General features: G+C 38.4%; 1 protein-coding gene across 1 annotated transcript; it reads right to left on the reverse strand.

Moving 5' to 3' along the window:
* Nucleotides 1–4,940: 4,940 nt before the first annotated feature.
* Nucleotides 4,941–6,173, reverse strand: LOC143590965 (pentatricopeptide repeat-containing protein At2g20540-like). The gene has a single exon (XM_077071300.1). It carries the CDS (start codon nt 6,171–6,173, stop codon nt 4,941–4,943), a length of 1,233 nt encoding a protein of 410 aa, XP_076927415.1.
* Nucleotides 6,174–16,478: the final 10,305 nt, after the last annotated feature.

Here is a 16,478-nt window from a genome sequence, read left to right on the forward strand (position 1 = left end):
CCGACTGGTCCATTCCAGTGTCGTTGCTATCAGATGATTTCAGTTTCATAATCTATTTTATTTTTATTAGTTTCAATGTTAAAAGTGTAATCGTATAATTGCTATTAAAACCATCACCTTTGAGCCCCGAGTTTTAAATTGTTTAACCGTCAATTTCAATTTCAACCCCGTCCCTAAAATGTTCATTAATTGTTTACATACCTTAACATTGAGGACAATGTAAACCTCAAGTGTGGGGATGAGGGAAATTTGAAAATTTAGCCCGATGGTACCTCAAAGAGTGTTCGGAAACCAAAAGTTGTTAATTGTTAATTATTGCCATTAATGCCAAGTTATAGGTTTCTGGTCATGGTTGGTTTTTTATCTTCTCGATAGTCTTACTCACAAATTTTTTCAAAATGAGAAGTTGAAAATGGGGTCGTTTAGGAGGGATAACGAGTCATGGGGACATGTACACATGTTTATGTCGGTAACCTAATTCCTCCGGTACATGTGTGAGTTTGACCTCATATATATAATATGCATATAATATATAGTATACACACATGTCATTTGAGTGCCTTCATCGAGAGTAACTTGGTTGTCTCATGGGTTTCAAGATCTTAGTTTGGCATGAATGCAAAAGTGATAGAGGCAATTAGGATAAGCCTCGTCTGGACGAGTGAGAGTGTGAGTACTGGGGGTTGGGCCTCATACGTTATATATATGAGCATGGGTAATCTGAGGGGCGTTGGTTCCCTTAGAACACATTTTTGGACCTATTATTTCATTCGATTAACCCCGATGTTATATTGCAAGACGATCCGGCTTAATAGGTTTATTTGTATTATTTGTTCTAGTATTAAGCATCACGTTTATTATGCTTAAAAAAATAGCAAAAAGCTAGAAAGATGTATGTTTATATATAGTTATGTAATTAGAAGTTTGTTTGTGTTAAAAAAAAGATGAAATCAGTGTTATGTTATTATTGTTTATTTAGTTGTTTTGTAATAAGTTGGATCGGATCGTTTGAGCTACTTGAAAAAAATTCCCTTCCATATCCTTACACCTAGCCCCGTTACAACCTGTTTTAAGTCCTCTTGATTTGCATTTGTGTCAAAGCAGTTATATGGGTGGACAGTTGTTGATACTTGGTACTCAGAGCAGAGTGATACTAGCACATCTTTTTCTAGTCTAGATATTAAACTGAGAGGAGAGTTATTATATTATGAGGGTATAAGCATGTGTGCCTTAACCGGAAACAAAGTACACTCGTCTGGGCGGCTCTATTGTTTTATTATATCATTTAACCTTATTTGTGGGATGTCAATCTAGAAAGTGTCAGTCTGGGAAACTGGGTATGACCTTAAACCTTACTAGTATTAACGGCGATAATTTACATACCTATGATGGAGGTTGATGTTTCCTTTAGAGTTTGCTTGAGGGCAAGCAAAAGATAAGTGTGGGGATGTGATGGTTGGTTAATTTGTATATGTTTTAGTTCGTTTATTTATTAGTTTTAATCGTTTATTGTAGGAACTTCGATACTTCATACGTGCATTATTGTCTTTCAGGTCACAGGCGTTAAAATACTTAATTTGGACCTGCTGATGCATGTATTGAAGACCCGGGACGTCTAGCACGCATAACGAGAAGACAAAATATATATGTTGGTGACATGTCCCATCGCGATGCGCGATGGGCATGCTTAGAGACCCATCGCCTATCGCGATGGGTGTTTAATGAAATGTTGACCAAAGGGTCCATCGCGATACGCTATGGACCAACGAAGACCCCATCGCGTATTGCGATGGGGTGTGCAGACGGGCAGCTAGGGTTTTATATCAATATTCACCATTCTCGACCCTAACTTCGTTTTTATCAACCAAGGCGATTTCCAGAGCTTAGAGGAGGCGATTCCATCATTCCAGCTCGTACCGAGACCACATACATGTTCCATTTCATCATTATTGACGATTCCATAATGTCGAGGCTCGGCTGATCTCCTAGAATCTCACAAGGGAATGTAAAGTTTGTAATGATTTCAGTTTTCTCATGTGACTAAGAACATTTATGTATAATTGTTTATGGTTAATCTATGATTATTGATGTTTGGTATTTATGTGTGTTCAATCGGTTTAGGTTTACGTTGATCTGAACGATTAGTTACTAGTTGCTATAATAACTGATCATAGGGTTTTTTGATTAGATTGAATACGATAAAACATATAATTGCCCTTAACTGAGTCACACTGGCAGAGACCGTTTGATAACCAGTGCCGTGTGTAAAGTGATTATTGTTGCCTAAGGTTTTGTCTAGTTGATCAATCTGTAGTTAACCATTAATGATTAATCTATTAGGTTGCATGAGATTACTGTTAATTACTTACTTGAAGTCCCGGGTGTGATTTGTTTTTATTAATTGATTGAAAGTTGTTTACTTGCTTACTTGCTTAATTCTCAATTCAAACCATTTGCTTGTGTGATCAGCACTAAAATCTGCTACTTCATAATATTAGAAATCTGTTACACGATTACATTGACCACATACTCCTGGTGGATACGATACCTTATTTACCCTATCTACATAGGTTATTTAGGTTTTTGCATGACTCAAACGACGGTAATCAGAGAATGAGAATCATCAAAACATGTGTTAATATCCTGCCATGTGGCCTTAATAATATAACAACTCGTTAGTAGTTGGTATGGAATACCTTAAGTGTATGCTTTTGGGATTCGAGATCTACTCAAAATTCATCTCAATTTTGGGAATGTGAAGACTATGCAAAAGGCAATTCATATGGTGATAATCACGACGTGTTGGTGCCTATGAAAAAACAAGAAATGACACCTCCTTCAACAACACAAGAGTCTCGATGATTTAAATTAAGACATCAAAATATAAATTGTGTGGTTGTAATCATGTGTGTTCGTTTTATCTTGCCTAGCATCTTGCTAGTCGAGTGCATTGGTTGGATTATAAAACTAGCCCCCCCCTCTAAAAAAAATAAAAAATAAAAAACAAAAAAAAAAAGAAAAAACAAAACGAAAATAGTGAAACGTTATCTTGTGGGATACCTGATAATCTGACTTATTTCAACACAAATAAGTAAATGCAATATTCAAATATTTGGCACATCACATTATTTCACCATCAACATGTAAGAGCATTCTTAGCCGGTCCTCCGTCCATATCTCTATAATTACACTACAAAACATCACATATCTCTTTCATGTTCAAGTAAATAATACTTTTTATACTTTTTTCATTACGGTTTTCTATCTCCTCTACTCACAACCAATTCAACAAATAATAAAAAATAAATAGGGACAAACAAAGTTTCCTCAAATTTACAAAAAATCACTATATTTTCTTTATCCACCCTAAAATTCACACTCAAAACCCACCCTATAATTTGCAAACTCTTCTCACATAAATTTAGAGCATTCCCAACCCATCCCCTAAATTTATGTGATGAGAGTTTGTAAATTATATAGTGAGGTATTATGTGGTTATGAGTGTAAAATAAATTATAGGGTGAAAAGAGAAAATGTAGTTATTTTTGTAAATTTGAGAAAACTTTGTTTGTCAATATTTATTTTTTATTATTTGTTGAATTGGTTGTGAGTAGATGAGAGAGAAAACTGTAATGATAAAGGTATAAAAAATATTATTTAATTGAACATTAGAGAGAAATGTAGTGTTTTGTAGTACAATTATAGAGATGAGGATGAATGACGGGATGAGAATGCTCTAACATCCCTCATTTTACTTTTGTTTCCAGTATATAAACTTGTTTAATATACACTAGGATACTTGCCCGTGTTACACACGTGTGAAAAATGTTTCAAACGTTATATTTATGTAGATATCATAAGAATTATTTATCTTGTTTTCTGTAAAACCATAAGATATAGGAAAGTATGTATAAATGATGGAATGAGAAACTGTTATACAAATAACTGAATTGCTAAAATAATAATCATATTAAAAAAGGAAACACAAAATCAGTTATAAATAATTAATTGTGGTCAAAATCGGCTTTTAAATCATTTGAAAGGAAATTGTTAATTATGATTATATAAAACATTAATTAGTGTGGTTATGATTCTAGGAAATATTAATTATATTTTGATTTTTGAATATCCATCTTGTTAAGTGTGCGTTCATGAAATTCATTAAATTCGAAGGAATTGAAATTTAAATCAATGACAAGTTAATATGTCTTGAATAACCACCTTGTTATAAGAACAAAAGGTTAATTTAAATCACTTGACAAGTTAATGTCTTATATAACCACCTTGTTATAAGAACATACGGTTGTGTTCATTTCACGAAATTCGTAGGAATTTGAAGGAACTAAAATTTAAATCACCTGATATGGTGTGCTCGCTTGGATATGAAAGGAAATGGAATTTGAAACTAATTCCAGTCAAATCTCATGTTCATTGTAATTCAAGAATCCTTCTACTTTTTAAAAGGTTAAATAAGCGTTGGAATGTTTAATTTGGTTTGGGTCGAAATGGTTTTGGGTTAGAACGGATTTTGGCTCGGCACATGTTCGGGTTTCAAGTCGAAGCGGGTTTTGGCTAGGCACAACTAGGGGTTGGGACAAGTTTTGCTCGACACGGGTTCGGGAAGGGTTTCGGGTAGGAACGGGTTTCGACCCGACCCGAAACTAGTTCCGATCTGAATAATGTTGTGATCCGTACCCATGCCGACCTGAAACCTGTCTGGAACCGAAATTCACCCCGAAACCCGTAACCTGTTTTGGTCAAACAAAGTAACTCTTCTATTAATCGACCTGTTTCAACGCGAATCCGCCCGACTCAAGTCATTTGTTAGTCTTAAGGGTAGGGGATATGAGGAAGAGAATTCCAATTCCAACAACAAGTTTACCGGCCAAACACATTATGGATTTTTCAAAGAATCCATTCCATTTGCAATTCCAGTTCCTTTAAAAAGATAAACACTCATCCTCATCCGCTTCAAACTCCAAACATGTTACCCACCTTTGAACAGTGGGTTGGTTCCATACATGCAACATATGAAAAATAGGAACAAAAATTGCAATACTTATATGACATTTGATAAATGAAAGTATAAAAACATCATGAACAAATCTTGATTGACCACTAAGAACTTTTAAAACAGTCTGCATATCAATGGCAAGCTCATGCATTGCACTCTGTGCAGTAAACTCATGAACGAGACCATTAATCTCAATCCAACTACACCCGGGTTGTTTCTTAATATTTTGATTCCTCATCAACTTCCTCGTCCTTAGCGCATCTTCCCACTTATTAGTCGACCGATATAGGTTCCAGAGAAGCATGTACACACCATCATCACACGGTTCTAACTCGAGCACCTTCTTTGCTGCTGTTTCAGCTAATTGCAAGTCTCTTTTTACCATGCAGGCACTCAAAACCGACCTCCAAATAACCGCATCCGGTTCCAAATTCATGTTCTTGATCAACTCCATTGCTTCGGGCACATGTCCCACCCGACAAAACAAATCCACCATGCACCCGTAGTGTTTGATTGTCGGTTCAAAACCATAACCATGGACCATCTTGTCAAATAATAACCGCCCTTCTTTAATTAGCCCTCTGTGAGCACAAGCCGATAGAACCGACAAAAATATAACTTCATTTGGAGATAACGCGGTACGCGTCATATTATTAAATATTTCCACTGCCGATCCACCTTCACCGTGCAGTGCCAACCCTGAAATTACACTCGTCCATGAAAAGACGTCTTTTACAGGCATTTTATCAAACATGTTTGTCGCAGACTCAAGGTTTCCGCCTTTAGAGTACATGTCTATCAACGCATTGTTGACCGAAACATCAGCAACAAGATGAGCTACCTTATTAGCATACGCGTGCACGGACCCACCAAAATCAAGAGCGCCGATATCGGCACAGCCAGAAAGAACCGCAACAACGGTGATCTGACTAGGATCCCCGTCCCCACCTACGATTCTCATCTCCCGAAACAATTCGAGCCCTCGCACAACATTTCTCTCGGGCATTTGATCAAACAGCTGGCGTGCGGACACAACATCACCGCAAATAACATAGCCATTAACCAAAGTCGTCCGGATGAGGTGATCATGCGGGAGAATAAAGAGAGGGTCTCGAAGGGGCGTTGGAGGTGTAAGTAGATGGACATCAGGCAGGTCCATGAGACGATGTCTGGGTTTTGAATCTGGTTGAAGATTTTGTGAGCCTTGGTTGGGTCTTCGACTGTTTGCTGGTGTTCGTATTCATAATAACAACTAGTGGTCATCTGCTGCTACACTTAAGTATGAACTCATGCAGGGAGAGGAGACAGATATCTGTTTTTGATTTCTTCATTTTTTAGTTGTGGGTCACACATATTTTTCTTGCTGTTGCTTGGATGAAAATACATATAAATATAATATTCATTAACGGAGGGGTCCGGCTTATTTGTTAAACTCGATAAGACACGATTTGTCAGCCTTAGTAAAAATGGGGTTAACATAAGTCGTTTAATGGCGGTTAGTTATGCATTATAAATGCGCGTATTGTCATGAGGATAAGCGTTGCAAGCTTATCGGGGGGTCGCGGTTTATGGCAGTGGCTGCGGCCTTGGAATTCAGATTCCAATTGAATTTCTATAAATGCATACCAACCAAACGCCCCATGTTTGGAATTAATTTGGCTCATCCTGTCCCATAAAATAAAAGTCAGACAATCAGTTATAAATTCCAACCACCCTGACATTCTTGAAGATTTTTTTTGTCCATCCTGACCCATTTCATTTTTTAAATTACCCATGTTGACCCAAAACAAACTAACATGAAGAGATGCGCTAGTGTGTTGAATAAAACGTGTTGGATGAGAGGGGGAGAGGGGTGTTCGAGTGTTTTATGTTAATTTTTAATTTAAAAGATATTTTAGTCATTTCACTTATATATATATATATATATATATTAAGAACTTTTGGTCCAACCAAAAGGTGTACATAAATATGTGTTTTATATCTAATAATTTATATACAGTACCAGTTTCAGAGCCCGTGTAACACACGAGATGATCAAAATAATTAAGTTACAAATAAAACAATACATAATGTATGTTTTGGTCAAAAATCATTTAATGATCAAGTAACCAAATTTGCAAATTTGTAAGGTGAGGTCTAGTGCTATGATGATAATAACGATTAGGTAATAGTTGCAAACACAAGGATTTGTTGCAAGGAAAAACCCTTGATCTTGTTCGGATCGTCGACACAAAAACTCCGGTTGATGACAAATCGTCTATCACCACTTTATTAATAAAAAATCAGGTTACAAAGATGGAGATTATGATCAGTAATACAATATTTTCTAAGTGTGAGTGTTTTTCTAGAGAGAGTTCTTAGAGTTGCTAAAGTGTGCGAGAGTACAAGTGTGTAACCTAGCTGATCAATAATCTCGTTATAAAGAAAATAAAAGCTAACATAATATCCTTCAAATGCGCCACTCTTCCCACTAGCTCCTTCAACGTCTTTTAACCACGTGCTAGAAGCGTCCAGTAGCGAGGAATAAGGTGGACTTGGTAATAGAGCCGTTATACCTATTGATCACAACACCACTCAAACACAACCGTTAGTAAACAAACAATACCGAGGATCCTTAATCCTTCGCAACCTGGAACATATCTCAAGGATAATTTATCCATAAGCCACTTAAGGATAGAGGATCCTCAGCATAAATTCTATGCCCTAACAATTGCCCCCAAAATGGCGGGTGTTTATGTAATACAACTGTCATTTTGAATTTTGAATCCCTGCAAAAGATAGAACGATTAGACTGGTGCAGACATCATTATTATTGTTTCAGTCAAAAATTGGCAAAGCAACTTTTGATCAAATTAGTGCGTGAGGTGGAGTACTTGTTGATAATAAGATCGAACACAACGATATGATTACGAGGGAAAAAACCCTTGATCACAATAATCTCCGAGTATCCCGGAACTGAAAGAGTCTTCCAATATAGCCGTTGGGGAACTCTTTTTTGAGTCTATCCACGTTCTTCAATGTTCATCCCACGTCTTTGACCGATTCTTTTGGAAGTTACTCGTCAAATGTGGTCCCACACATGCTAATATTAACTATAAGTGCGAGATTTCAGCATAATAATCAATATTTGACCATTAATCATTACTTGGCCTTTAATCCCATCGGTTATAACTCATTCCACACGTTTTATGTAACCACCAACCGTGTATTTCGCATGGATTAAATTGACAATTAATATCTGCAATTATAAATCAACACCAAAAGAGAAATATCTATTTATTAGCATTAATACTCAGGATACTAAACTTATTTGAGAATCCTAAACATATTCAGGATCATGAGCATAGATCGGACCATAAAATTTGGGCCCTAACAATTGTCCCTAAAATTTGGCAGCTGCTTTTTACCAATTTCAGCTATTAAATTTTCTAATGATAAATTGTTTTCCATGTAGCACCAAAATTTTATGATTTAGCACCGACTAAAGTTGACATCATTACGAGAATAGATCAGTCCTTCGAAATCCCTATTTATTAAATCTTTAGAGAAAAAAATGAGTTTATTAGGAATGAAATTCTTTAATAACAGTTTAAGTTTAATTCAATAAGTCAATACCAAGTCATAAAATTCATCTTATAAAATATTTACAAATATGAACTCATACCAGAATCATATAGCAATTAACCTGGATATTGTCTAGACCATCTTATTCTTGCAATAAGACTATTGTTTAGGATGCTCCTCTAATCCTGGAGATATAGCGATAGAATTGTAATATCAGTATTATCCTGATAATATTTTTAGAAATTCTAGCGACAAGGCCTAAATAAACTGGCGACAAGGCCCTTTAGAAGAGATGAAAAATTTCTTAAACCATTAGAAACGCACTTGCGACAAGGCCTTTTAAAAGAGATGAAAATCTCCTAAACCTTATAAACGAACTTGCGACAAAGCCTTTTAGAAGTGATGAAAATCTCCTAAACCTTAGATTATGGTACGTCTACCAAAAACTTGAGATTCAAACCAATAGCCGAGGATAACGAGGTAACAAGTCACTATATTTCATGTGCTGGCCCCGCCTCTCGAACTAAGGCCGAACAAACACGCGCTACAGGCGACTTTAAGAAGAGGTGAAGACCCCTTAAACCTTAAAAGAGGTGAAAACCCCTTATACCTTAGGAATATGCTGGCGACAAGGCCTTTAGAAACTGGCGACGAAGGCCCTTATATCTACAAAACAGTTAACTCTAAGTGAGGGGTGGGTGTTAGCCTTGCTAACACCCCTCCGATGCTTAAGTCAGTACCTTGTTTGAAGAATAATATATTGAAAATGAATAAAAGTATAAATTCGAGTACATACCTTGACTGTTTAACATAACAGTTATCCTCGGGATAGAAGTCTTACATGAAATACTTTTTAAGATGTATAGCATTCCAAGCCCTTGGTAGCAAGTCACCATCCAAAGTAGACAATTTGTATGCCCCCTTTCCTGCTTCTGAATCGATCAAGTAAGGACCTTCCCATTTTGGTGCAAGCTTTCCATCCGTAGGATTGGTAGTATTCTGAAAAGCTTTTCGGAGAACCAAATCTCCTTCTTGAAATCTTTGAACTCTGATATTCTTGTTGTAGGACTTTGCTATCTTCTGTTGATAGGATGCCATTCTGATCTTTGCCAAATCCCGGAGTTCTTCTACCGCATCTAGATCTTCAAGTAGGCTTCGAGTATTATCTTTGGGATTTTGATGTCTGACTCTGGCTGTCGGGATAACCATCTCCGCGGGGATAACTGCTTCAACTCCAAATACTAATGAGAAAGGAGTCTGACCAGTAGCATTCTTTGAAGTGGTTCTATCCACCCAAATAACAAAGGGTAGTTCCTCGGCCCACTTTCCTTTCTTAGATCCCAGCTTTTTCTTCAGGTTGTTGATAATGATTTTGTTGCTTGATTCGGCCTGTCCATTAGCCTGAGGGTGGACAGGTGTTGATGTGATCATCTTGATTCCCCAACTGGCACAGAAATTAGTTGTTATCTTGCCGATGAATTGCGAGCCATTGTCACACACTATCTCCGCCGGGATCCCAAATCTTGTCAGGATATTGCGCTTGATGAATGAGATAACTTCTTTTTCTCTGACTTGAACAAAGGCTTCCGCTTCAATCCACTTCGAGAAATAATCTGTCATAGCCAGCATAAAGACTTTTCCTCCTGGAGCTCTTGGTAGTTTCCCCACGATATCCATTCCCCACTTCATGAAAGGCCAAGGGGATATAATAGGATATAATGGTTCTGCTGGCTGGTGCAAAATGTTGTTATGTCTCTGGCATGCATCACATCTCTGTGAATAATTCATAGCATCCCTCTTCATCGTTGGCCAGAAATACCCCGTCCTCAGGATTTTGGATAATAGTGCTCTGCCCCCAATGTGATTCCCACAATCTCCATCATGGATATCCTAAAGAACTTCTTGAGCTTCTGCCTTCTCCAAGCACCTAAGATATGGTCCTGCAAGAGATTTTCTGTATAATATATCATTTATTATAGTATATGGGATTACATTTGTGCGAAAAGCTCTTGGCTTTTGGTCCTTGGGGGTAACTCCATCCTGAAGATATTCCTTGATTGGGATAATCCAAGAACTTTCATTATCCTCAGGATTCGTGACTCCCATATTTATATCATCTTCTGATATTTCATTGACACCTGGTTCTTCTATTGCTGGGCTCAGGATATGTATGATAGGGATCTTGACACCTTCCGGTATCCTGAAGGATGAAGCTAAATAGCTAGGGCATCTGCATTCTCTTCTCTAGGTACCTGTGAAATATCAAACATTTCGAAACACTTTGCTAGATTTTTGACTAGCTCTAGATATTTCATTAGTCTTTCTCCTCTAACAGTGTAAGAACCATTAAAATGATTAGTTAATAATAATGAATCAACATGTACTTGAATAAACCTGATTTTCATGTCGATTGCTAGTTGTAATCCTGCTATTAAAGCTTCATATTCTGCCTCATTATTTGTGGCTTGAAATCCACAGGATATGGATTGAGGTATAATGTCCCCCTGTGGCGATTTCAGCAGAATCCCCAGACCTGTTCCTCTAACATTTGAAGCACCATCAGTGTATAGAGTCCACTTATCTTTGGTTTCTTCAAGTTGTTGGACTTCCAAGTCTGCCTTTTCTTTAAGTTCACTGGTGAAATCAGCCACAAAGTCTGCTAATGCCTGGGATTTGATGGCAGTCCTAGGTTCATATGTTATATCATATGCACTTAGCTTTACCGCCCATTTTTCCATTCTACCTGACATTTCTGGTTTTCTCAAAACATACTTAATAGGATAATTAGTTTTAACACATATAGGGTGAGTTTCAAAATAGTGTCTAAGTTTAGTAGATGCCATAATAAGTGCTAAAATTATTTTCTCAAGATAAGAATACCTGGTTTCAGCATCCAATAGACTTTTACTTACATAATAGATGGGATGTTGTTGACCTTCGAGATCCTTAGCAAAAACTGCACTTACAGCATTATTTGATATTGCTAGATATAGAGATAGAGATTCACCTTCCTCGGGTTTTACCAGTAGAGGAGCAGAAGAAAGATAAGCTTTTAAGGATGTTAAAGCTTCCTCATGCTTACTGGGCCGCTCGAACCTTTTGTTTTTCCTCAGGATATCATAAAATTCTTTACACTTTTCTGAGGATTTGGATATGAATCTGTTGAGCGCCGCTATCCTGCCAGTTAGCCTTTGAACATCCTTGACTGATGCTGGGGATTTCAGATTCAGGATAGCTTGTATCTGTTTTGGACTCGCCTCTATCCCCCTTTTGTTGACCATGTATCCCAAGAATTTACCAGCCTTTACTCCGAAATGACACTTTGAAGGATTCAACTTCATGTTATATTTGTTGAGGATATCAAATGCGGTTTTGAGATCTTGGAGGTGATCCTCAGCTTTCTTGGACTTCACCACCATATCATCAATATAGACCTCCATCGTGTCCCCCAGTTGCTCTTTGAACATCATGTTAACTAACCTCTGATAGGTTGCACCTGCATTTCTAAGTCCAAAGGGCATATCAATATAACAATAAATACCTGTGGGAGTCATGAAGGCCGTGTCTTCTTGATCTGAGGGTTCCATCTGGATTTGCTGAAATCCTAAGGATGCGTCTATAAATGTCAGCATCTCGTGTCCAGCTGTTGCACTACCGTTGAGTCGATGTGCGGTAGAAGGAATGGGTCTTTAGGAAAAGCCTTATTCAAGTCTGTGAAATCTACACAGACTCTCCACTTGCCATTCTTCTTTTGTACAACCACCACATTTGCTAACCATCGGGGATATTGGACTTCCCTAATCATTTTTGCCTTCAAGAGTCTTTCTACTTCTTCTTGAATAATTATGTTTCTTTCGGGTGCCAACTTTCTTCTTTTTTTGATGTATTGGCATGTCATATCTTTATGTTTCCATGCAAACGTTGATAGCCTTGACTTGAGGAAATTGAGTAGATTCGACTCAATATCCTCAGGAATAGTTATTCCTATCAGCACCTTGACTTCAGGATCCTCGGGATAAAGAGGTACTTCTTTAATTTCTTTTTCCCTGGACTCCATTACGTCTCGTGCTGGCTTCTGTAATTGCTACGCTTGCTGGGGTTTGGCAGTACACTTCATGGAAGAGGTGTAGCAATTATTCGCGTCTTGTTGGTCACTGATGATTTTGATAACTCCCCACGGACTTGGGAGTTTCACACATTGATGATAAGTGGAGGGTACCACTTTCATGTCATGTATCCAGGGCCTGCCTAATATAATATTGCAACAAGAAAAACATTCAATAACACAAAATTTTTGCATTTTATTTACCCCTTCGACATATATTGGGAGCTTGATTTCCCCAATAGTGTTTTTAGTCTCTCCACTGAATCCAACCAATACTGAGGAACTAGGGACGATCTCATCCTCAGGAATATTCATCTTTTTCAGCACGTCTAATTGAATAATGTTGACAGAGCTTCCGCCATCTATGAGGCTCCTGCATACATAATGGTTATCCACATGTAAAGTTATTACCAAACTATCATGATGAGGATCCTGAACATCGACTCTATCGCTTTCATTGAAGGATATAATCCTCTCTTGAGTGAAAACAGATGTCTTTGTTGGTCTGTCAGCTACTTCTAACTTTCTTTGGTCAGCATTTCTCTTTGCAGCAGAATAAGAGGTTCCATAGATGTCGGATCCTCCGGATATGAACATGATCGTTTTTTCATCCGTTGGTGGAGGAGTCAACTTTTCAAGAATTTTCTCGGGATCCTGCTCTCTTCCCTTCTTCTTGCCAAGTAGCTCTTTCAAGTGGCCCTTGCTGAGAAGATAGCCGATCTCCCTTCTGAGTGCAATGCAATCATCAGTCAAGTGCCCGAAGTCTTCGTGGAAGGCACACCATTTTGATTTTTCTTTCCAGGCTCCTAGTCTCTCCATTTTCCTTGGCCACCTGGTTTTCTCACCTAAATCCTACATAGCACACATTAATCCACCAATATCAACAGAAAAACATTATTCAGAGATCTTAGGATATTCTTCATCATTTTCCTCATCTACTGCATTAATCCTGGGGTTATCAGGCTTGTAGTAAGGTTTTGCTCGATATGATTTTCCCGGGGATTCGGATTTCCTGTTCGTCTGATCATACTTCAGGATATCGACCTTAGAGTTTTTCTTGTCGTCTTCTAGCTTGATAAACCTTAGAGCTCTGCTTCTTGCTTCGTCTAATGACCTGCATGGAGTCATAACGAGATCATCATATAAAGAGGAGCCTTTTTCTAATCCCAACTTGAGAGCTTCCACTGCTGAAGCTGGGTTTAGATTCGGAATTTCTAGCGACTCCTTACTAAACCTGGTAATAAAATCTCTCAAGGATTCCCAGGATTTTGGGTAACCCTATAAAGATCACCTGTCATTTTCTCAAAAGTTCTACTGCAAGAAAACTGGTTATTAAACAGGTTAACTAAATGAGAAAAAGAATTGATAATGTTAGGAGGAATACTCAGTAGCCATTTCATGGCTGCTCCGGTCAAGGTAGACCCAAACCCTTTGCAAAGACATGCCTCTTTGATTTCCATAGGGATTGGATTGATCTCCATACGTTCTCTATATTGTGCGACGTGTTCCTCGGGATCCATTGAGCCATCATATAGTTTCATATTTGGGGTTTGAAACCGTTTTGGGATCTGTATGTCGCTAATTGATGGCACAAACCGGGATATTCTGTGTATCAGTGGGAACTTCAGCTATGGGACGGATAACGCCGGGGACATTCGATATCATGTCCTCAAGCTTCTGTAATTCTAGGGCTAAACTCGAACTTATGCCTACATCCTGCAAAAATCCTTGATTAGAATTAAATGGAATCGTATTGAAAGAGTTACCCTGATTAACATTCTAAGGAGCGGTCTGGGCGTTGTAGCTCGTATTCCCAAACATAGTATTTCCAGGGTTGGTAAACGGAGCAGTTGGAGCATTAGCCTGCATCGGGATAAAGTCTCCCTGGTGCACATCAGAGGATCCTGAGGGCTGTTGAGCTTGAGCTAATACTGAAGATACCGCCTGCTGATAAGGACCAGCCTGATGGAACAATCCTGAGGATCTGGACTGTTGGAACAATCCTGAGGATCCAGACTGTTGGAACAATCCTGAGGATCCAGACTGTTGTAACAATCCTGAGGATCCAGACTGTTGGAACAATCCTGAGGATCCTACATGTTGAAAAGGCCCAGTAGATGACGCATACGGGTATCCTTGAGATCCAGATAAGTGCAATCCCGCAGACCCCAGAGTTGTACGCCGTTGTCGGCTATGGATGCACCAATCCTGAAGATCCCGGAGGAGTGAAATACAGAGATCTCGGGATTAGTGGTGTGAATTCTTCCGCCGGCTTCTTGGTTTTCTTGAAATCTTCCAGTTCCATCATGAGCATCTGGTTGGTCTTGTTCTGGCGATCCATCTGTTCCTGTAGTCGTCTATATAGAGACAGAAGGTCGTTGTTGGACACCATGACGGGATCCTGGGGAGATGTAACCACCAACCGTGTATTTCGCATAGATTAAATTGACAATTAATATCTGCAATTATAAATCAACACCAAGAGAGAAATATCTATTTATTAGCATTAATACTCAGGATACTAAACTTATTCGAGAATCCTAAACATATTCGGGATCCTGAGCATAGATCGGACTATAAAATTTGGGCCCTAACAATTATCATTAACCCTTCTTACCAATTCTAACCGCCTATATATGCGATCATCCCAATCCTTTTATAACCACGTATTCCGGCAGCCAAACATGTATCCTTCTTCCTTCATCTTTCCTTCACTTTGAATAATAAAAACTGTCTACCGCCTCTTCTTCTCCTTCCGAACACTCTGACCATTCTGATTACTCTGACCATTCCGAGTTATCGGAGATGCAATCGCAGAACCTTATCACCAACCCATCCATGGAGATCTGCAAGTTCATCGATCCTGAAATTGATGAACTCCGACCACTATTCCCGCTAGAAACTGTTTTCCGTCCGTTTGACTCTTTGATCCGGTGAGATACCTATTCAAAGACTTGGATATGCTTCTCAGCCTGTCCTTTTTCTTATCGGCTACACGTATACATTCCCCTCTTTTACTCAAAGTTTCTTCGATACCAAAAGAATGTCTTACATTCAAGCCATGCTGATGATTTGGTGGGTTTTGCGCACCATCGAGAGGTTAATAGAGGAGGAAAGCATCGAGTTCAGTGTTCAAGAGTTATCATACCTTTACAGCCTAACCACCGATGGGTCAAACCGATTCGTTTTGAAATCCAAACCTAGACAACCCATTCCAATTTCCAAAGTAACCCAGAATGGTTCCCTATGGAGGAATCAGTTCTTTTTTGTGAATCAAAGCTCCATTCCTGGTGGGGTTGATTTCCTTTAACATGGGTTAAAAAGGGTAGGATCCTAGATCCTTGGAAAAGAAACGGATTAGGATAATTGATCATTCTTTCAACTGTTTTTCTTTGTTTATTATTTTTTTGTCATGGATAACTTTGCTTCCTTGGCTAATTTACCTGGAACAAGAGAGAAAGCAAAAAGATTTCTTGCCCTGGATCCCGAAGTTCGAACTTTCCAGGCCAAATTTGTTGAGGCTTTTTGTGAAATCTAAGTTGGTCAGCAAATTCTCTTTGGAGGATATTGATAGTCTGATAACTCCTCAAACTGTCAAGAAATAAGCTTTAAAGGAAGCCACCACTTCCGAACCAAGAACTACAACCACCCGGGCTAAATCGGCAGCTTCCAAGAGGAAAAGATCTTCAGAGCCAGAGAATCATTTTGACATGATTATTGCTAAGTATCATTTATCCTGATATCCCTTATTTATGAATCAAGTATCCTTCCAACTTTGCACAACTGTTTGGTACA

This window comes from Bidens hawaiensis, unplaced genomic scaffold, assembly GCF_021521415.1.
Source record: "Bidens hawaiensis isolate Kalapana, Puna unplaced genomic scaffold, B.hawaiensis_p1.1 tig00039106_1, whole genome shotgun sequence".
In the NCBI taxonomy this organism is placed as follows: domain Eukaryota; kingdom Viridiplantae; phylum Streptophyta; class Magnoliopsida; order Asterales; family Asteraceae; genus Bidens; species Bidens hawaiensis.

Bases quoted from the DNA above. Each gene is read 5' to 3' on its own strand.
- LOC143590965 (XM_077071300.1), bottom strand. From the start codon at position 6,173: ATGGACCTGCCTGATGTCCATCTACTTACACCTCCAACGCCCCTTCGA.